The 22,166-nt window shown below is 39.0% G+C and overlaps 7 protein-coding genes across 10 annotated transcripts; 3 read left to right on the top strand and 4 right to left on the bottom strand.

The window, feature by feature from the left end:
* Positions 1–1,047: 1,047 nt before the first annotated feature.
* Positions 1,048–3,236, bottom strand: LOC113763068 (pentatricopeptide repeat-containing protein At3g12770-like). Its single transcript, XM_027306761.1, has one exon. The coding sequence runs from the start codon at positions 3,228–3,230 to the stop codon at positions 1,122–1,124; it is 2,109 nt and encodes a 702-aa protein (XP_027162562.1). The 5' UTR covers positions 3,231–3,236; the 3' UTR covers positions 1,048–1,121.
* Positions 3,237–5,752: 2,516 nt separating this feature from the next.
* On the top strand, positions 5,753–6,322 carry LOC113763806 (diphthamide biosynthesis protein 3-like). Its single transcript, XM_027307753.1, has one exon. The coding sequence runs from the start codon at positions 5,893–5,895 to the stop codon at positions 6,142–6,144; it is 252 nt and encodes an 83-aa protein (XP_027163554.1). The 5' UTR covers positions 5,753–5,892; the 3' UTR covers positions 6,145–6,322.
* A 157-nt stretch (positions 6,323–6,479) lies between these two features.
* Positions 6,480–12,655, top strand: LOC113763805 (diphthamide biosynthesis protein 3-like). Of its 4 annotated transcripts, XM_027307752.1 has the most exons (4): positions 6,480–6,884; positions 7,124–7,153; positions 8,000–8,092; positions 12,070–12,655. In XM_027307752.1, the coding sequence occupies exon 4, from the start codon at positions 12,094–12,096 to the stop codon at positions 12,343–12,345; it is 252 nt and encodes an 83-aa protein (XP_027163553.1). In that variant the 5' UTR covers positions 6,480–6,884; positions 7,124–7,153; positions 8,000–8,092; positions 12,070–12,093; the 3' UTR covers positions 12,346–12,655. The 4 variants fall into 4 exon arrangements, with proteins under 4 accessions (XP_027163553.1, XP_027163552.1, XP_027163550.1 ...); XM_027307751.1 differs by lacking the exons at positions 6,480–6,884; positions 7,124–7,153 and adding an exon at positions 8,819–8,896 and having other exon boundaries at positions 8,045–8,092; XM_027307749.1 differs by lacking the exons at positions 6,480–6,884; positions 7,124–7,153 and adding an exon at positions 8,819–8,935 and having other exon boundaries at positions 8,045–8,092.
* Positions 12,656–13,496: 841 nt separating this feature from the next.
* LOC113760983 lies at positions 13,497–14,275 on the top strand. Its single transcript, XM_027303765.1, has 2 exons — positions 13,497–13,607; positions 13,710–14,275. Exon 2 carries the CDS (start codon positions 13,728–13,730, stop codon positions 14,103–14,105), a length of 378 nt encoding a protein of 125 aa, XP_027159566.1. The 5' UTR covers positions 13,497–13,607; positions 13,710–13,727; the 3' UTR covers positions 14,106–14,275.
* On the bottom strand, positions 14,161–16,497 carry LOC113760982. Its single transcript, XM_027303764.1, has one exon. The coding sequence runs from the start codon at positions 16,226–16,228 to the stop codon at positions 14,888–14,890; it is 1,341 nt and encodes a 446-aa protein (XP_027159565.1). The 5' UTR covers positions 16,229–16,497; the 3' UTR covers positions 14,161–14,887.
* A 731-nt stretch (positions 16,498–17,228) lies between these two features.
* LOC113763804 lies at positions 17,229–18,310 on the bottom strand. The gene has a single exon (XM_027307748.1). It carries the CDS (start codon positions 18,308–18,310, stop codon positions 17,408–17,410), a length of 903 nt encoding a protein of 300 aa, XP_027163549.1. The 3' UTR covers positions 17,229–17,407.
* A 909-nt stretch (positions 18,311–19,219) lies between these two features.
* LOC113760644 (pentatricopeptide repeat-containing protein At2g15630, mitochondrial) lies at positions 19,220–22,143 on the bottom strand. Its single transcript, XM_027303300.1, has one exon. It carries the CDS (start codon positions 22,124–22,126, stop codon positions 20,183–20,185), a length of 1,944 nt encoding a protein of 647 aa, XP_027159101.1. The 5' UTR covers positions 22,127–22,143; the 3' UTR covers positions 19,220–20,182.
* Positions 22,144–22,166: the final 23 nt, after the last annotated feature.

The raw sequence follows: 22,166 nt of genomic DNA, 5'->3' as shown, positions 1-22,166 counted from the left end.
GTTCTTCCATCACAATTTTGTTCTCTGTATTGTTAGTATCTAATTGATGTAGTCCAGTTTCATTTGGAGTCTCACTTGTTGATTTCATTGGCTGGCAGTAACCTATGTCCATCAAGTCAAACTCATGCTTGAAAGATTGTCAATTTCGTGCAGAATGCTAAAGGAAAGCCTTTGTCAGGTTTCAAGTTAACTAGCTTCTGTCAGATCCTAATAGTTTTATCTAGTAAATTTAGCGTATTAACTGGTTAAGAAATGAAGTTGGTGGCAATGTAGTCGATGCGGAATTTCTCACTAACGGTTCTCTGCGCGAGCAGCCATAAAAAGTCCTTTACTACTTCACTGACTCTTGGAGAAATCTCGGCCAATTCTTGAACATTACTCTCTGGGAGAAAAATAAGAGAAATGCGATGAACATTGAAGAAACAAGCACAAAGGCTTCGCTTACCCCAAAAAAAAAAAAAAAAAAACAAACACACACACACACACACACACGCAAAGGCTTCTCTTGGATTGAGGAATTTGAAATCCTCTCAAATCAATTTAACTGTTTAGATTATTTAAGAGGCATTTGCATGTGTAATTCATCAATTATTTTAATGTTTCGAACGCTTTTAAATCATCGGTTAATTATAAATTCAAATACCTTCCAAACAATCCAAATAATTAGAAAAATTTTAGTGATTCTTTTTAAATCGTTCGTTGAATCCCTCAATTCAAATATAGCCAAAAATTCTTTTGCTTCTTGTTCATGTTCCAAACTCTCTCCGGAAGAGCCGAGAATAACCTTCTTTTAGTCAGTTAGCTGTTTCTAGGTTTTTATATATTAATTATTTATTTTTGACTAATGGAACTCATTCTCAATCAATTTCAGTAATTTCTCCTTACTGTAACCTTTCCTCCGCTGACCACTAATATTTTGTTCTTAAACTTCAGAGTCCTTATAATACAACAAGAGATTCCACACGAGAGGACTTCTTTGATAGATTGATGTTTGAATCAAAGGAATTTGACAGTCAAAAAACGCGTGATTTTTTTTTTTTTTTGGATTAAATAAAAGTGCATGACTTGGTATTCGAGATACAGAACCTTAAACTTATAATGTAATTTCTCTGCCAGGAGGCTCACCAATAGTCTTTGCATGCACAGATTCCTTCTTCAAAAACATGGAACCGATTGGCATCTTTTATGATTAGAGCTCTTCCAAAAACTTTAGAGATAATCTTGCTTGCGGAGTGACAATCATTGCAAGTGCGAAGATTTTTGGTTATCCGTATGACCGTTCCTTGTTTGGTTTTCAACAGTCCAAGAGCAATGGCCAACTTCTCACTGTGGTGATACAGAATATCCTCCCTCATATCATCCGAAACCTCCTGAAGTACACATTCTTTGTCTGGAACATAACCTTCTGATTTAATTTTCAAGATTATGCCCTTCAGGAACCCACTGATATGCTGGTATTGAGGATGATCTTTCTGACTTGCCATAAATGTGTATATTTGTCCATCGATCTCAATTGAACTAAAACCTGGATACTTCTTTAGTCTTGTCAATCGTAATGATGTCCTTGTCAGCTTTACAGCCTCCAAATTTCCAGCCAACACGTACATGTTGGAGAGCAATATATGGTGCCCCACATCACTAGGCTTCAGCGCAGAGAGCTTCTGCGCTATCTCAACTCCCATATCCATGTTTCTATGAACTCTACAAGCACTAAGCATGGCACCATAAACATCAACAGTCGGGGGCAGATGCATGTTGCAAATCATTCGGTAAGCATCATCTAACAGTCCCGCACGGCCAAGAAGATCAATAACACAAGCATAGTGCTTTGAATTGGGAACTATGTTCCAAAACTCGGCCATATGGTGAAAAATATGGAGTCCTTGATCAACCATCCCTGCGTGACTGCATGCACACAAGACTGATAATAACGTCCACTCATCAGGGTTTATGCCAGAACCCTTCATCTTCAAAAAGAGATCAATAGCATCATTACCGTACCCATTCATGCTATAACCAGAAATTAGTGCATTCCAGCATGCCGCATCCTTCTCTTTCATAGAACCAAAGTACCATTCTGCATCACCAATTTCTGCACAATTAGCATACATGTTTATGACAGCTGATCCGACAAAGATATCGCTTTGATAACCAATTTTTATCACCATTGCATGTATCCGCCTACCCTGTTGAAGAGCTCCAGAACTGCTGCAGCCTGCTAAGATGCTTACCAAAGAAACAGCATCTAAAGCTGATTTTTCTGCTGCGATCATCTCGTTGAAATGTTCTATACTCCTGTTCCATTTTCCTTTCCTCAAAAACCCTGATAACATTACAGTCCAAACAACTATATCCTTCTTTGAAATCTCATTAAAAATACAATAAGCATCATCAACACCATCAGTCTTTATATATAAATCCATGAAGGCACTCATGACAAGTCGATCACTGACATACCCGATTCTAATTGTCAAGGCATGGACCGCCCTTGCTAAACTCAAATCCCCTACACCTAAAGAAGCTGAAATCAAGCTCATTATGGTAAACACATCAATGGAATATCCTTTCCTTCTCATACAGTTAAAAAGGTTAAATGCCTCTTCACCAGACCCATTATCGGAGTAACCCAAAATCACAGAATTCCATGAAACAAGATTTCTCTCAGGCATATTGTCAAATATATGTCTAGCAAAATTCATGCACCGGATTTTCATATACATATCAACCAAAGCTGTTTCGACAAACACATTCCTTCCATAGCTCTGCCGAATCCAATAACCATGGACTGATTTGCCCATCCGTGTCAGCCCCAGTTTTGCAAATGCGGGCAAAATACTCGAAATTGTAGTTGCATTAGGCTTCACATAATTCAAAATCATCTCATGGAAGGCCTTAATTGCGTCAATGAGAAGATCATTTCTTGTGAACCCAGATATTAAAATTGTCCAAGAAACCAAATTCCTATTTTTAGTTCCAGAAAATATGTCCTGTGCACAATCTATAAGTCCGCAAGAAGCATACGAGTTCATTAATCTGTTGCAAAGAAAAATGTTGCTAGAAAGGCCAGAGGTAATTATGTGGGCATGGACTTGTTGGAGGGGCTTTGATTCTTTGAGTTCTTTGAGAATTGAAGCATGTGAAAGTGGGATGGAGTTGAGGCCAATTTGCTGGGTGATTTTAAAACTAAAAGTCGGCAGTTTCTGTAGGCATTGTTTTCGGCTACTGACCATTTGAAGTCTGTTCATGCTAAATTGGGTGGAAGGGTGGAAGGCTGCTTATCTACGTCTGGGAGGAATTAGTACAAAAAGTCGTTTCTTATTAATTATTATTATTATTTTTTCTAATAATGAGATACATTCTACTAATATATAATATCCATAACTGCAAATATATAAAAAAATAGTACATAAAAATTTAGTCCTTATTTATTTATTTTCATTTTTAACTTCTATACATTGCATTAGAGCAAAATCCCATATTTAGTCCATCAACTTTTTTCAGTAAAATAAATTTAGCCAATTAGTCCCTAAGTTTTTATTTTTGGCTAAAACTTTCTTTTCTTCTTTTTTTTTTTTTTGAAATTCTGGCTAATTTAGTTATTTTAGCCAAAATCCAGCAAAGTAAAAAATTTTTTTGGAAAATTTGCCAAATTAGTCCCTAACATTTACACAAAAAACTTTTTTAGTCCCTAACATTTAAAATCAGTCAGAATAATCCTTAACATATAAATTATGATTCATTTTGGTCCTAATACTCGTATTTGTTCATTTCTCTGACTAAAAATAGCACATCTCTCTCACGTGGGCATATTTTCAAGGTAAAACTGGAAAACACAAATCCCAGATCCACTGGGGACGATCTCTGGTCTCACGATCTTTACCTTGCTTCGACTCTCTAAGGATAGGTTCACCATAATGGCGATTGAGTTCACCTGAACAGAAGCGTATTTAGAGGTGATTAGAGGCCGGAGAGCCGAGAGTAGACGCGCCGTGCAGAGATTCACCCAGGGCCTGGGTCCGGGTTAGTTTCCGGAGGGAAAGCAGAGTCTCCTCTTGCTCGAACACATGAGGGCTCCTGAGCTTGGTCACGAACTCATCTTCTTCGAGGGAGTTAGGGTGATACAAGGACTCAATATCTGAGAAGGATGAAGAAGAGCAGCAACAAGAGGGGCGGGTGGTTAAAGGTAGAGGAGTGGTGGGCCTGCTGATGATAGCGGCGGCCGTCATGGATTCCTCGGAGCTAGCGATAACTTGACTAGGCGTTCGAGTCAGCTCGGATTCTTAGGAAGAGAACATTGATAATTGATGATTAGGCTTCTGTTGGGAACGGGAAGCGAGCAATAAGGTACGAATGAGGTTATGAGCGGAGCAGAAATCGAAGGGTTTGGGAGGAGGGGTAAAGAGAGTAAAATGGCACCAGCTGAGAACAGCGGACTTGAGGGCGAGGTTAGGGATGAGGGTGGAGAAATCGGGAACAGAGCTGTCGGGGAGGGTGGGCCTGAAGTTGAGGGACTGCAGGCATCGATGCAGTTACGCTCGAAGGAGTGGTCGGAGGAGACAATAACGGGTCAACCATGAGGGAGCCGGGATGGGGCAGACGAATTCCAGAGGAGGTTGGATTTTTTGCTTTGGGGATTTCTCAAAGTGGATTTTCCACTTGGGTAGCTGCTTCTGCTTGGCGCCACTGCCCATCTCCCTTTTCCATTGCTGTTTTGATCCTGAAAAGGTTTTCATATGTGAGGGATATTACGGATCGATTGGGAGATTTCAAATCGGGTAGGTATTGTCGATGATGATAATGATGATAGCAGTAATCTTATCAACTTTGAAAGAGAAATTGTATTGCTGATTACAATTGGGGACATGATGATGATAAGATTCTGCCGCTAGCTGATGAATCTCTCTCTCTCTTTGTCTCTCTCGGTGCACAAATTGCTACACAGTGTAACAGACTAGCCAGTTGAGTAAAACTTATGTTTTCCAGTTTTGCCCTTGAAACATGAGAGAGGTGTGCTATTTTTAGTCGGAGAAATGAGCAAATACGAGTATTAGGACCAAAATATATCATAATTTATATGTTAAGAACTATTCTGGCTGATTTTAAATGTTAGGAACTAAAAAAGTTTTTAGTGTAAATATTAGGGACCAATTTGACAAATTTTCCAAATTTTTTTTGGGTGCTCAACTTTTGAAACCAACCACGTTAATTAGGGTTGCAAACGAGCCGAGTCGAGTCGAGATTTGGCCTAATCGAGTCGAGTCTCGACATAATTTCATTGAACTCGAGCTCGAAAAAAATAAAAAATAATTATTTTATTTTTTAAAAAATAAATAAAATAATATTTTTTTCTTAATAAAATAATAAAATATTAAGGATATATATGTAATTTTACTATTAAAATATAAAAAATATAAAATATATATATATTTAAAATAAAAATATATATATATACTTAAAATAAAAAAAAATATATATATATATATACTCGAGCTCGCAAGCCTAACGAGCTTAATATTTTGAGTTCGAGTTCGAGTTCGATTTTGATTCAAACCAACTCGAACTCAACTCGAGCTCGAGTCGAGATTGACGCGAGCGGCTCGATTCGTTTGCAACCCTACCGTTAATATTCCTAGTGTTGATAACGATTATAATATAATAATATTGAAATGGTTTGGCAACGTACGCTGTCGTCTTGCACTCGCTTAATCCGATAAATCCAGATAATCCTTTAAGACAGATTTGCTCAATTCGTGGAAGGCGGCTCAAGGAGCCCTAACTTTAATAGACGCCACCTCCGCCAGCCGGGCAACCCCCTGAGCGAGGCTGCCCAAAACCCTAACTCTGTTCAAAGAAGCAGCTATAGTTCAGGACTTGAAAACAGCGAGAGATCAGATGTCGTACGACGACGTAGAGATTGAGGACATGGAATGGAATAAGGAGCTCCAGGCCTTCACGTATCCCTGCCCCTGCGGAGACCTCTTCCAGATCACCAGGGAAGAACTCCGTCTGGGCGAAGAGATCGCTCGGTGCCCTAGCTGTTCTCTTTACATCACCGTCATCTATAATACGGAAGATTTCGCTGATTCCAATCGCAAGAATAAGAATATCGAACCTCCCAAGCGACAGCCGGTTGCCGTCGCTTGAAAATCTCCCGGGGAGCGAATTTTGATTCCTTTTCTTTTTTTTCCCTAAGATTTTTGTCATTTTCCTATTGGCCTATATATATTTATTGTAGCTTGATGGTGAGAATTGGTTTTATTGTCTGATGAGTGTATTTTTACGGATATCAATTGAAATAGAATTATTTTCGAGTTTGTGATTTTGGAAGTTTAGCATGTTCAATATTGTGATCAAGCCCTATGATTCTCAATCTGCTGCACCTTTTTTAACAGGTTTCTTTCTACCCCTTTTTTCGAGCAATCTACTGCATTCTAAAATGCTTGATATGATCTCTACTTGATTTCGAATGAGGAAGACCAATTCTGATTCTTGAATCAGGGTACAGATGCATTAACTAAGAAGAAGAAACCGAATCGATAATTATAGTCACAGGTGGGAACTGGGAATAAAACTACCATAGCATCATCCAACGAAAGAGGAGAGCAAATTTTTTGAGGCTGTAACATGCAATCAATTCCATCTATTCAAATTCAGATTGAACCCATTTTTTGAGGTGGGAACTGGGAATGAAACCACCATAACTGAACGAGTTTAAATGGTCCATGAAGGAGTTCAAAACTGACCTCTTGGACCCAACACCCAACCCCCTCCTGGACCCAACACCCAGACCCAACACCTAGCCAACTGAACTGACCATCAAAGGGACATTCGAACCGGACGGCTGCTTCATCATTTTAATCTCCCTATCTAGCCGAGAACAAACGGTAACGGGGAAAAAAGAATTGCTCGAAGATTCTCTCCTCTTCTTCTCTCTTGTCTTTATTTTTTTGGGTCAAAATCCTCCTCTTCTTCTATCTATCTATGTGATGAGGAAGTAGGAGAGACAAATCTGAAATCACTTTAGGTTTTGAATCTAAATATTTTGAGATTTTTCTTTCATTAAATTTTTTGTTCATGTTGTTTTCTCCTTATCTGAACTTGACCTATTTTTTTGTGATTGCAGACTGTTTCCGAGTCCAAGAAGATGATTCTGGTTAGTCTCATGTCTTCCATTGTCACTATTTTCCCTGCCTTTGGTTTCTTCGCTTCCCGCTACATTGTCAGAATTATTTTGTTGTTCTTTTTTGCTCATTGTACACGGTCCAAGTAATGAACTTCACTGCAAATCCTCAGAAGTTGCTGCCAGGTTATGAGTTTCTTTTAGTCTCTAATTTAATTTGCTAATCAATGGATACATTTGTGTTGCTTGGATTACGAACAACAAAAAAGGTTTGCTTTGATATCAGACTTTGCTAATTTGTCATTTTTGGCCAAATTTTGTTTGTTCCTGTGATTCTTTAATTTGCTCCAAAGATACAATAAGTTTTGTGCAAATAATTATAGAAACATGGAGAAAGATGAAGATTTATTGGTGTTTTTCTGAAAAAAAAAAGTGTAAAAACCAAGCACTCTACCGGGGCTTTTACATTGACAAGGTGCTTTTTAATTAGCGCTACTAATTAGTTATTCTATTTATGGGCGAACTAGCAATGCATTTTACTATGAAAACGCCTCACTGCCAAGCTTAATGTTTTAGTTATTCCATATTTTTTTGTTTTCGTGCCCTATGCATCATTGTTAAAGAGCGCCAATGATTGTGAGATTCCGATGTGCTTCTTGGAGCTATTGACTCGTATGATAGGATGGATATGCCGCCTCTGACCTATGTCTTCACAGTTGTGGGATATATGCAAATCCACTTGATTGATCTTATCCTTGGAGGGACAAACAAAATTCCTTCTTTAGTTCTCTAGCTGAAGTAATAGTAGACTTAGTAGTAGTTGCAGTTATAAGTGTGGAGTGATATTAACTACTTGCACTATTGCTTCTGTGTTTGTAGAGGCTCTGAATAGCAGCTAATCAAGTATTCAGTTTTCAGGCTTATCTTTCATCTGTCTAGCTGCAAAATGGTTCCTTTGCTTTGAATATCTTGGTATGTCTTTGGGCATTTTAAATTTTTTCCTGCTTTCATTGGCTTTATTTCATAATGGTGTAGAACTTTTCTAGCATCAAACATGCATTGAATTGTGAGGTTGCTTGAACAAAAGACAAAAAATGTTGATGTTTGTTGGTGGCTATCAAAAGTTTATGCCTTCATTCATATCTAAGGAAATGCATGGCCTCAACTTCAACTGATAGATATTCTTCAAAAGAGATACCTTTACATTTGATCTTGACAATGAGCAACTGCCAAAGAGGATAAGTAAGAATGTTATGTTGATGATATTACTGTTTGAAATATTTTAGAGGATCAATTATTTTTTAAGAGCAATTACTAACTCCTGGTACTCTATGGTTCTTGGCATGCTTCTTTGTTGTTCTATGATTTTTATCTATATTTGGGAGGTTTGAGTGGGATTTGTGACACTAAGTTTTTTCAACAATTTTCTCTCTACACTAACAAAATGGCACCTTAGTATTTTTGTATGGCTTCACTTTTGTTTTCATCTTTCCTTACTATGGAAGATTCATTTTGCTATTAACCTCTCAAAAGATATAAAAAATACATAGGATGTTTAATGACATGCCCTTTTTTATAATAAAGAAACTTTCCTTACTTTTTGCATGTTCAATTAAACTACTCGACACTTCATAAGACAGCAGTATTTTTCAAACTTATTGTAGCTCTTAATATTTGCGTTCATGTCTCGTGCATCAGATTTGTAGGCTATACATTTGGTTGAAGTGCTTTGATTATCCCAAAAGTTTCAACAGGAATAAAGAGATCGACTTAAAGGTGAAATTTCATATGCAAGGAAATTATCTGGCCTCTAAGGTAGTTTACAATTTTTAAATCATTATGAATCTTTTATGGCCTCTCTTAAGGTTTGTATGTTAGTTGTTAAGATGATAACATAAAGTTTCCTATTTAAAACCTAATTTAAATTTAAGGTTGCAAAAACAAAGAATTTCAAATGATTACTCCTTGGCTCCTCCGTCTTCCCAACTGGACAACTATTAATGTGAAATTTAAATAATTCAAAATTTTTTTTGTCTAATCAGATTTGTCCCAAACCAGGCAGAATATAAAAGTTTGCTTGCATGTGTGCTGGATCCTGCATCAAAAAATTTCCTGAGCTAAAGAGATGTCAAGTGTGCTTAATAATAGTGTTGAGACTTCTCTTCTTTTGTGGAGTATCAAAGTTGTATGCTGTAGTTCAATGTTTTCAAACCCGAATCGGACCGGCCGGTTCGATCGCAAATCGGGCGTGTGTCCGGTCCGGTTCATAGCCTTTGTTGACCTGGACCAAGAACCGGTCAAAATTGCAAAAAACCGTTAAGACCGGTTCAACCCGTGAACCGCGGTTCTCCAATTTTTGACTGAATTTTCAATTTTGACCGCAATTGTCTAAACCTAATCTTCACTTCTTCAATCATCAGTTCACTCTTCAGTCTTCAGTCTTCAGCCTTCACGACACTCTTCGCTTCGCCGCTTCAGTCTTCGCCGCCGCTTCAGCTCAATTCATTTGTTTCGATTCTCGTTTCTCAGCTGCTACCCATCAATTCATCTCAGCTGGGTTTTGGTTGTCCCTTTTTCCCTTTTTTTTCCTTTCATCTTCGCCGCTTCACGTTTGGTTACTGGGTTTGTAGCCTTCGCCGGTTCATAGCCTTCCGTCCCCTCGGCCCTCTTCCGTCCCCTTCGCCGGTTTCTCTTCAACTCAATTCATCTTCGCCGCCGCTTCATTTCTCAGCTGCTACCCATCTCAGCTTATACCAGGTTTGTTTATCTCAGCTTATACCAGGTTTGTTTATCCTTTTTCCCTTTTTTTTTCCTTCGTTGTTGATTACTGGGTTTTGGTTGTCCTTCCGTCCCCTCAGCCCTCTATATAATGTATATGTACTGCTGTAATTTTTGGGCATATGATCCTTATTAACTTGTCATTGCAGCAGCGGCTAAATGATTATATTATAAGTTGATCAGCCTAAATCAATTTTTTTTTGGTTTGTCCTCAAATTAGATAAGCTGTCAGTCTGTTTGTCCTGCAATTTTCATTTTTTTTTGACTCGGTAGATAATTTGGTTGCCCTGTTGTTGAGTTGCGCCGCTGGTGAAACCGGAACTTAATTGGGAGGTAGACTCCCTGTTAATGTTTTTGGCCGACAATCAAAAATATCAATTAATTGGTGGTCAGGTATCAGATGTTGGTACTAAACTGCTAAATTCCCAGTACTTCACTGCTAAATTCCACCAACGGCCTCAGTAAAAGTCTTTTTCTTTTGGTATTATCTGAAAACTGGATTAAAAAAAAGAAAAAAAAAGTCCTCGGTCTTTCAGTTGGACAGCCTAACATATGGTCCCTTCTGTCACTTAATTCAGTAATTGATAACCATGTCATTGTGGAGTTGTATTATAATTTGATATTGAAGCATGTAGAAAGTTTCCCTTGCTTCAAGTACTTCCATTTGGCGAATTGGGATGAATTTTTGACACGTTTGGTTACTTGGTGAAGTGAAGTGAGAATTTGACAGAAGCTTCCAAAACATGTTTTTCAGTTGTTGAACAAATCTTCTTGTTTGTCTGTTTGTCTTGTCAGGTTAATATAACAGGTTAACATAGATATAATAACCATGACTCTTTCAATAATAATCTCATACTACCATTTATCATAGTTGCCAGTCTTTCAATCTTTAGCTGTTATAGGTAAACACTTAATCCTATAATTAGAAAACTTTATTAACCAAAGTGCAGTGACACAAAGATTCTATGATGAACCAGAATTTGATTTTCTGTACAGCAAGGTTCTTTTCTTTCTTTAGCCAAAGCTTTTTCTGCTTCTGTCTATAAGACAAAATGTTTAAATATATCCGGTTTCTGTCCTTTTGGTTTATATTCTTCAAATCATCTTTTCTACAATCCACCATTAGTGTATTTCACAGAAGCTCAAATGCTACTCCACTTATTAAATAATATAAGTCCCTTGCTAGGCTCTTGCTACTAAATCATTCCGTGACCTCCTGTTTCTGAAAGGTAAACAACCAAATCTATTGTTGACTAATTAGAGCTCATTAAATTATGCACAACCTACAGTTGGAAAACTATTATGTCTACATATTAAGACTGCTGTCTACTACCAAACATGTACAAGGAGTCTGAATACTAGAGAAGCAACCAAAAGCTGCCAGGTGTAACCAAGAATGTTAGAATATAAATTCTATCCTAGGGTAGAATTACTTCAGAATCTTTGCAGTGCCAAATCTAGAGTAGAATTACTTCAGAATCTGGATTTCCATCTTAGCAGTGCCAAATCACTAACAGGAGATGCAAATTAGGATATATATATATATATATATATATTATTTATTTATTTATTGAACCGGGATTGAACCGGTCTGACCGGTTGAACCTCGACCCTTTCACTTCACCAGTTCGCTTGACGGTCCGGGTTTTAAAACATTGCTGTAGTTTTGTAAATTCAAAGATTGGACTAGCTGGATACATTTGTTCTGATATTTAGAAACCTGTTGTGTGTGCTAGTGGAGATGATCACCGACCTCCGTTCTAAATGGTCATCCCGGTGAACATCTTTATCATATATTACTGATTGGTAATCCAATATGGTACTAGGAGTTAATTTCTATGTACTATTAGGAGCCTTACATTGGTTGAACATTGAATAATGGTTGTGCGGATTGGAAAAACAATTTGTATTTCCTATTGTATAAAATAGGATCGCAGACTACATAAAATCTGTTGATTTAAGTGTCCTGCACTTTTTTTCCTCCTCTGCTTTGGGAGTTATTTGGTATTCTAAAATTCAGATAATCCTTTTAAGACCCTGATTTGCTCAATTCGTGGAAGGCGGCTCAAGGAGCCCTAACTTTAATAGACGCCACCTCCACCAGCCGGGCAACAACCTGAGCGAGGCTGCGCAAAACCCTAACTCTGTTCAGAGAAGCAGCTATAGTCCAGAACTTGAAATCAGCGAGAGATCAGATGTCGTACGACGACGTAGAGATTGAGGACATGGAATGGAACGAGAAGCTCCAGGCCTTCACGTATCCCTGCCCCTGCGGAGACCTCTTCCAGATCACCAAGGAAGAACTCCGTTTGGGCGAAGAAATCGCTCGGTGCCCTAGCTGTTCTCTTTACATCACCGTCATCTATAATACGGAAGATTTCGCCGATTCCAATCGCAAGAATAAGAATATCGAACCTCCCAAGCGACAGCCGGTTGCCGTCACTTGAAAATCTCCCGGAGAGCGAAATTTGATTCCTTTTCTTTTTTTCCCTAAGATTTTTGTCATTTTCCTATTGGCTCAATTGTCGTTAAGGTATATTTGTTGGGCGGCAATGATAATTTCGTTAGAGTTGTATTTTTTTTTCCCGTGAAATGGAGGAAATAGGGAGGCCATATATGTAGCTTGATGGTGAGAATTGGTTTTATTGTTTGTTGAGTGTATTTATACGGATATCAGTTGAAATAGAATTATTTTCGAGTTTGTGATTTTGGAAGTTTAGCATGTTCAATATTGTGATCAAGCCCTGTGATTCTCAATCCGCTGCACCTTCTTTTAACAGGTTTCTTTCTACCCTTTTTTTCGAGCAATCTACTGCATTCTAAAATGCTTGATATGATCTCTACCTGATTTCGAATGAGGAAGGCCAATTCCGATTCTTGAATCAGGATACAGATGCATTAACCAAGAAGAAGAAACCGAATCGATGATCATAGTCACAGGTGGGAACTGGGAATAAAACCACCACAACATCATCCATCCAAAGAGGAGCAAATTTTTTGAGGTTGTAACATGCAATCAATTCCATCTCTTCAAATTCAGATTGAACCCATTTGAATCCTAAACTGTACAATGCAATTGCCCTAACAATTTTATAGATACCCAGTCCTAAACGGATTCGGGCTTCATGATACATTGATATACTAGAAAAAATAAATCTTCGGATTGCTGACCTCCTTATTAGTTGAGAACTTGTTTGCCTAGTTCGAGGCATTGTTTTGCGAAGAGGAGATGTGGTGTTAAGGTTCATTCCTACTTGCTATTGTTTTTGGTTTGTTTTCAATCAGTTTTCTGATTCGGAAGGTCATACAAATAAGATTCCTACTTTTGAACTTCCCTTTACCCTAGATATTTTGAGTGACATTCATAGCCAGATTGAATAATTTCTGAAAACAGGCTTCTGCTATTTTGTGTTATTTGGAGAAATCATCACTGAACTTTGATAATAAGTAGTTACTGTGCTTGTTAATTCAGAGATGACAGAAATGGTCTTCTAAGTCCTCAAAAGCCCACACTTTTCTTGGCCCCTATCAAAGCTAACGCTTTTACCATTCAAAGAAATCTCATCCGATCCTTTTTTCAGCCAACCATTGGCTGACCATCTTATCCACTTCATTTCATTTCTCTCCGTAGAAAGTCTCACTTGCTCACTCATTCTTTATCTCTGCATTTTAGCAAACTTAGAGCTCTGCACCGATCATTTCGAACAAGGTAACTTGATCACCCTATCAAGTCCAAAAGAAACACGTATCTGTATTTTAAGGTAGTCAGGTACCCCTTTTGCATAATTGTTGCATCTTTCTCATTCCATAGGTTGTTGGTCAGGAAGCAATGGCGATAGCCACAGCTACACTATCTCCGGCCACGATTAAGGCTGCAGCTATTCCTGGCTCAGGAAGAACCTCCCTAAGGAGGACCAAAGTCACCTATATTAGTGGGTTGAACTCATTTGGTGGCCTTAAGGCTCACAACAATGTTGTCTCATTAGGCCTTCCTGTTAGCACTGAACAATCCTTTGCCAAGATTGTTGGCTCATTGAGTTGTCCTTCACAGAGCAAAGGCAGAGGTGGCGGAGCTCTCTCTTCAACCTGCAATGCTGCTGATGAGATATTTAGGATTGCTGCTATCATTCAAGTCCTAGTTCTTATTGGAGTAGCTGTGGGATTTGTTCTTCTTCGAATCGAAACCTCCGTTGAAGAGTCCGAATAAGAAATTACAAAATTTAGTTGGTTAAAGAAGATGTTTTTCATCAAGGTTTCTGTTCTTTTTTGCCTAATTCTATTCTGGATGTAGAATTGAGTTAATTTGGACAAGTGAACCAAATTTGTACAATTCGTTTCTGTTGGAAACTTCTTGAGACACTGCGTTGATCAACATTTATCCTTTCTATTGCCAAAAGCTAGACATTCATCATCTCAGTCATCCATTTATTTGTGGCTCCCTATTCTGGTTTAACGCTTGACACCAAGTTTACTCGTGAAACTCTTCAAGCTCAGACCTGCCAACTTATGACACAAAAAACAATTATTTATTTATTTATTTTCCTCAACTGCTTGTGAACCTTCTTATTTGGATTGTGATTTTTTATAGAAAAATTTTTACGTTTTCTGTGAACACATTTTCCAATCACCTTTTTACCTCGCACATTAACTGATGAGGGATGAAATTTTGGCAACCAACTGAAGGATTTTATGCTGCTTTTCCTGGGAACAATGCAGGCTTCTACATCTTGGATACTATTTATCAAGAATTATCTTGCTTCGTACAACAGATACTAAACTGCAAAACTACAAGCTAAAGAAATTAATAGACATCTTGCCCAGAGCAGAACATTTTGCGATGGAGCTAGCATATTGGCTCTGTTATTTCCGTTTCCTTTGTATCCCGGTTAGATAAAGTGTACACATGATTGAGCTACCTTGTGCCTGTAGTTGGATAAAGACACATTAAACCTTGTTATGTTGCTCAATGATTTATTGGCATGAAAAACCTCATCGTGAGTTCTCACGAATTCCTCTGTAAGGTATCATCCATTTTGCATGCCAAAAGATTGATACTTTGGGCCTTATAGGACTAACAAGAGGCAGCTGTTGGTATGCTTCTTCCTCCACAATTAGAGGCAGCCATAAATATCTTGAATCGCGCAAGTCATCTGGCTTCCAACGATCAGCCATAAAAACAAATGACCCCGGAGGTCCCCCTGGCATGGGAAGTACAAATGTACTCTGAGCAAAGAATGTGTTGACCCGAAAAACTTTGTTTGCTCCAAAGCAAGGGTTTCCAATGGCCTCCCATGGCCCCATAATTGATTCAGCCACATGAACCAGTGCCTCATTGGGTGCCCAGCCACTACAGCCTGATGTGATCATGTAGTAGTTGCTTTGGTGTTTAAACACAGCATGCGCTTCTCTGTGCTGTCCGACTAAAACCTTGGTCATAGAATTTGTAACATCAAGATAATCTTTACTGAGGGGACCAATATGAGTTTGTCTATTGTGCAGAGAAGAGTAAAACAGGTATGCTATACCATCTCCATCTTTGAAAATTGTCATGTCCCTGCTATCGAATCCGTGAGGACTCTTGCTATAAAGATAAACAAATGGACCAGTTGGAGAACTGCTGATAGCAATTCCAACTGAGGCTTTAGTGTAGTTAGCATCATCAATGTGCATCCACATTACATATTTACCTGTCTTCTCATTGTAAATCACTTTAGGCCTCTCTAGAACTTTGGACTTGTGTAGATCATGAGTCTCGTTCTTTTCTTCTGCTTTCAGCACAATGCCCTCATTCTTCCAAGTCCACAAATCCTTGGAAGAATAGCATCCAACTCCAATGACATCCACCCTGGCCACGCCCTTCCCAGGAGCACGGTAGGTTGGACCATCCTTGTACTCACCATACCAGTAGTACCTCCTTGATCTCTCATCGTACAAAATCCCGCCTCCATGAGCTTGGATTGGATTCCCATCCGTGTCTAGCCAAATTCTTCCTGGATAATAGTAATTCCTATCACTCCCTTCCCCCGGATCGATAGCGTTTCTCTTATCAGGAAAGAAAAAACTCCTGATCTGGGAGCCCTTGTCAAGAAACTCATCAACCAGGCTTGTAGTTTGCGTGTCTTGCCCTTTCGATAAGGGTGGGTGTTCCAGTTCCTCCACATCTACGAGCTCACCAAATTGGGAAAGATAGGTGTTAGGCATTTGAATTTTTGCACCAGGCACAAAGGGTTGGCTCGTTATGGAGTATAACCGGATCGTGATCAGGCACCCCAACAAGCTAAACACCACAACTGGGCACAGGCATCTGATTCTGGATGATAACCGAGTCATGATTCAAGTGGGACTTCAGGACAACGGGTGCTGCAGAATTCTGATGTTCGTGCAGTTCTTATCCAGAAAGTAAATAGGTAAATGCTTTGTGAATTTTCTCCACAAGGATCTCGCATGCAGCTCATTGGATGGGGGTCAGAGTAACTGCTTTGTTCTCTTGAGCTTACTTTAGAATTAGATTGCTTGTAACCTACTGGAGGAGAACATGCTTCGTCAGTGATAAAGGTAGTACTGCTCACTTATTATGGAGACTAAGCAAGTATCATGGATCTCGAGACATGAGGGTGATGAAAACTTGAAACGATGAAATTAATTAACTATTCAATGGGAACGCATTTCTTGAAATTACTTTAGGCGGCCCTAGACCAACCCATCTACCCACCCACGCAGTCACCCTCAACATCTTCATAACTTGGACCTAGTTTTGTTATTTTAACTTTTTTTTTTTTTGGTCCTTTCCGTGTTTTGACAATCATAATCTTTCTTCTTGATACAGTCATGTTTCGTAATATCGGCCGATACCGATAAGTATCGGTCGAGTGGTAACTGGAATGGAGGGGACTGTTACGATGTCAATCGCTGTAATATTATCATATCCGCAACGACTTGCTTTGATTCGGCCGATATTGGCCTATTCGAATTTGTGATGCATGATATCGACCGATATATCCGAGTCAATTCGAAATTGACTCGGATATTTTTCAAAATTGTATCTTTTTTTTAATATTTTCTAATTTTAGTAATTTTTTCAAAAATTTTGGAAATTTTCATGTGCTATAATGTGCGTATCACCCGATATTCAATCGATATGCCGCGATGGATGTGGAACAACCGAGACCGCGACGCGGCCTCAACCCACGATGTCAAACCATGGATACAGTCCACAAACTATTTTCATCTAGGGACGAAAACCTAACGAACTTTGACCAAGAGTAGCTGTCTAAGGCACTTCTCTTGAAAGTATATCGATTATTAGTCTAAGTTTGCACGAAGTTTTCAATCCATCAGTATACTGAAACCAGTCTTGACAGGAATACATCGAGGGCAAACGATAGCTTAACGCTCCAAAATCACTTATTCTTATATACATCATTCCTCGGAATCCAAACACTACATGGACTCCCAAGTTCATCGAAGGCCCTTTAATTGGCAACTAATTTGCCAGACTTGAGTAGTCAGTCAAGTTCTCACTTCTCGTGGCCAAGTTTGCTTGAATTCCGTAATTGGTAAGGGTATATCCGTGGCTCTAGTTTGTAATTGCTTATAGTCAGTTGATGGTCCTCTAGGTGCAAAAGCTCTGGAAAATCCAAGCAAAATCCCCGTGACAAAGATCAAAACTGCAGAAAGCATCCAACTGAGCTGCAAGTTAGCCAGTGCTCTTGCCCTGAAACTAGCTTCTTGAGTCTCACAGACGACCGCTCCTTGCATGATGCTGCTGCTGGCATCACTTAACTGCGCCACACATCCTTGTGGAATGAACTTAGGAACCCACAACATGAATCCCATAACGATGAACCAGCATCCTTGTAATATGACTGAAACCGAAAGAACTAGTGCTGCAGGGAAACTAGAAGGACAAGAAGTTACAACCAATGCAGCGAACAGTGACACCAATACTATGAGCTGCAAAAGCCCATGGTAATGACCCTCAAGTCCAATGTGATCAGTTGAGTGGTAATGGAGCAAGAAAAGCTCTTGAGCAAAAACAGAGGCTGCAAGTATGCCGGAGACGCCAGATAGGGTCTCAGGCAAATGACTTAGCTCTGCAAGAAGATTGAAACCAGAAAAAATGGCAAGGTGAAGGAACATAGTTGCATGCTCAAAATTCTCATGTTTGAAAGAAAGGTGTAGAGGAGGAAAGTCCAAGATTTGCATGAAAATTGCCAAGATGGAGAAAGACAAGACAAGTATGAGCTCCAGATTTTTAAGTTTGCAAATTGGACTCCTAAATGGGTACCAAAACCTTGCTGTAAATTTAGAAGAGTCATTTGCATAGCAGGCTCTGACTGTGTTGAAGGCATGCCAGAAACCAAGGCTGGCAAGGGCGAAGCCAGATACTAGGTGTTCCACAAGTTTTCCCATTGAAGTTTCTGATATTGGAGAATTGGGTCTGCTGCAAGGCTTAAATACTTGGAAGTACTTTGCGGAATTTCGTCTCAGAAATGCACGATAGGTTTTGTAAACAAAATTTGGTGCATGGTGCATGTGTTTCCACAAACAATTCCACTAAAATGATGACAAACCATCCAAATGTGACCCTTCCTCTATTCTTCAAAGAAAAATTGTGTCTACAGTTGTAATGGAAAGGTTATGACATATAATCTCATAGCCTTGCGTATTAGGACTCATGTTTGTTTGAATGGCGATTTAATGCAATAACACACTAAAGATTAAGGCATAGAGGCAGTTGACAAGAGCTAGTGGATTACCATATTCAATTGTCAATTGACCATAAATGCATAACCATCTTTCAGGAATTCGAAGCCAGTGAACTGATAACAAGGGATACAGACCTTTGACCCCACCATCAAGTAGTGGACTGATATGTTTCAATTCTTAAAAGTAGCACATGAGACGTTATCACTTGTTTAAAGATATAATATCTTTACTGGCGATAACAAGTTCGTTTCAAGATCCTGACGGAACATTACCTAAGACCGAGTAATGGTTTATGAAAAATACTTGTGTTCTGTGTCCAGTCCAATTTCAAATGGACTGGAAGATTGAGATTGCTGAAGCAGTAGCGCAATTTCTTCCAACAAAGTTGCACAGATGGTGATGTGAATAAACTAAGCGGGGTTTCTTACAGCAAAAACAGGACGAGTCTGTATCATGCATTATCTGCATGGGTGAACTATGAAATAAATAACGAAAAGAACGCTAGGCATAATAAAAGAGATGTTATTAAACAAAACATTCCATTAAGTAGATGCTTAATTTCATTTCACAAATAAAAAGAGCCAGATCATATCATCAAGCAGATGTTTTAACGGGATAAAATGAACCAGAAACTGTTCAGGGAGATGGATATTACAAAAATCCCTCAAATCACATCAATACTTGTTCATCAATTAAGTACCAATAGTTTCTTCTTGTTCAACACGAATTCTAACTACAAAATTGATGTCTCCCCGAAAGTATTACAGCACATAAATGACTTACAAAGTACAAATGGAGTGCATCGCTGAGCAAAAGATTGATAAAAAAAAAAGAATAAAAGAAAAAATTTTATCTACATGATCAGTCCTAAATCATGTTGAGGCAGGCAGAAGTATTCGACTTCATTAAACCTTCCAAATCTACAGGTTGAACATCTAATTCAAAGGTAGCTCTTCAGTCGCATGACTCTTACTCCAAACAAAAAGGTTTCTGCATGCAAGAGTCTCTCACCCGAAGCAAAATGTAGCACCAAATCCTCATATTCAGATCCACTTTAGCAAAGCCTTTGATCAATAAAGTATACATTACTACCTTGATGATGGAAAACCCCCTTCAAATGATTCTCATCCTATTTTCAGTGCCCTGGAAACATCATTTTTGAAAAAGGTTGATAAAGAGTATCTCGCAGCAATGAGATTTCCTCAAAGAACATCAATGTAGCAGGTAGTCTGCTTCACAAGCTCAGATGGGTACATTAGCAAGCACAATGACATTTTTCACTGCTTGCCTTGAAGCATTACTAGAAATAGAGAATCAGCTTCTACATCCTCAACAGAACAGCCTCTTAAGCCTGTAGACACATGTACTGTGACAAAATTCTGAAGGTGCCAGTGTTTTTACTCTATCCACCCTCATGACAGTGTCTTTACTTTTCATGCAGGAGTATAATATATCGAATCGCAAAATAAAGCTATCAAGAAGTAAGCAACACAAGAATTTACACTCCAGCAAGAGCTCATGCCTGATACTGTCAAAATATCTATCCATGCATGGCTTTCCAAGTACTACACATGTCTATGCACAAGATACCTCATCCTGGATACTTTTACCCTTAAAGCTACCTGCATTCCCAATACCTTCTATCAAAGAAATATAAGTGCTGTCATCAGGAGTAATACCTTGACTCACCATTTCCTTGAGGAGTTGTTCAGCAAGATCTCCTTTGCCTTTTTTGCATAATCCTTGTATAAGAGCATTGTAAGTGAGAAGAGTGGGATTGAACCCTAAACTAAACATTTCATCCCGCACTCTGAAGGCATCTTTCACGTCACCTCTCCCACTATACCCACTAATCAGTGTGTTATAGGTGATATGATCAGGTTCAATTCCCTGTTCCTTCATCCTAGCAAAAAGTCCACGTGCTTCTTCCACTTTACCCTCTCTGCAATACCCTCGAATAAGTGTATTATAGGTCACTTCATCAGGGGTGACCTTCATCTTATCCATCTCCTCCAGAAGCAGAAAAGCACGCTCCATGTTTCCATTTGCACAGTGACCATCAATTAACACATTAAACACTATAAGATCTGGTAATACACCTCTTCGTAATATATTTGCATACAAGTCATCTGCCTCCTTCATTCTGTTCCTCTTGCCCAAGACATGAATCAGTGAAGTGTATGTAACTCGGGAAGGTTGAATCCCTTTACTAAACATTTCATCATGAAGACTAAAGGCTTTTTTGGCATTTCCAGCTCTGCAATGCCTATTGATCAGTATATTATATGTAATGGCATCTGGAAGCATCCCTTTTTCTTGCATCTCTTTTAACAAATTATCAGCTTCACCAATTGTACCTTCAAGAAGCAGAGCATGAATTAGCAAATTATAAGTAGATACAGTAGGCATTATTCCTTTCTTGATCATCTCATCTTTATAAGAGAAAGCCCTTTTCAAGTCCCCTTTATTACAATATCCATCAATCAAAGTGTTATATGTCACAGCTGTGGGCGCCAACCCAGCTTCCATCATCTTCACAAAATGTGCAGACGCCTCGTCCACCCTACGCTCCTTACACATGCCACTGATCAGTGATCCATATGTATATGTATCCGGCTCAAGCCCTTTTGATATCATCGACTCAAGAACTTTATTAGCCTCTTCTAGATCCCCTTTCAAGCAGTATCCATGAATTACGGTATTATATGTTACCACGTTCGGCTTGAACCCAAAACCCTCCATTTGCCTAATAAATTCTTTAGCCCTCTTCAACTTCCCTTCTTTGCATAACAAATTGACCATAATATTAAACGTGCGCAAACCAGAATTAATCCTCATTCGAAACATCTCAGCATACACAATCCAGGCCATTTGCGTCCTATTCAACTTAAGGAACAAACTCAAGATATCATTACAAGTCTCAATCTTTGGCAAGACATTCATCCCCTGCATCATTTTAAAGCACTCAAATGCCTCATCACCCTTTTTCAACTCGCACAACGCCCTGATCAACAAATCCAGCAAAATCGAACTCGATATCTTTAATCTCTCTCTAGCACCCACCAATCCATAAAAAATGTCACTAATACTCGCGATCCGAGAACAGATAACTGTCTTGATAAGCTCTGTGGCTTGTTTTGGAGATGGCCTTCGAGAGAGAATTGAAATAGCAAGACAGTAGCATTCCAAGTTGAGGCACTGGGGGCTAAGATATTTTATGAAGTTGAGAATAAGGTCAGGGGACGAGCGGAGACTGAGAAAGGTGCATGAGATTAACTTAGGCGTCAAAGATGAAGATACCTGTTTGATCAAATGCCACTGAGAAGATTTCGCGTAATCTTGAAGAGTTTGAGAGGTGATAGATGACGCGGCTGCTGGAGAGGCGGACAGTGTGGGTTTTCCCAATTTGGAACGAGAAAGCGTGGAATTGTGCCGATGAGCTGCAGGTATTGTGGAGAGCTGAATGAGGTTCGGGTGCTGTAGCCTGAGGAGACACTGAGCTTGGCGTAGTTTTTTCATGGGCGAATGGTCGATTACAATTTGGTAGTGCAAGGAGGAG

The sequence above is a fragment of the Coffea eugenioides genome, chromosome 2 (assembly GCF_003713205.1).
Source record: "Coffea eugenioides isolate CCC68of chromosome 2, Ceug_1.0, whole genome shotgun sequence".
Classification (NCBI taxonomy): Eukaryota; Viridiplantae; Streptophyta; class Magnoliopsida; order Gentianales; family Rubiaceae; genus Coffea; species Coffea eugenioides.
The sequence above is the reverse complement of the archived record's forward strand: the minus strand, read 5'-3'. Positions and strand labels throughout refer to the sequence as shown.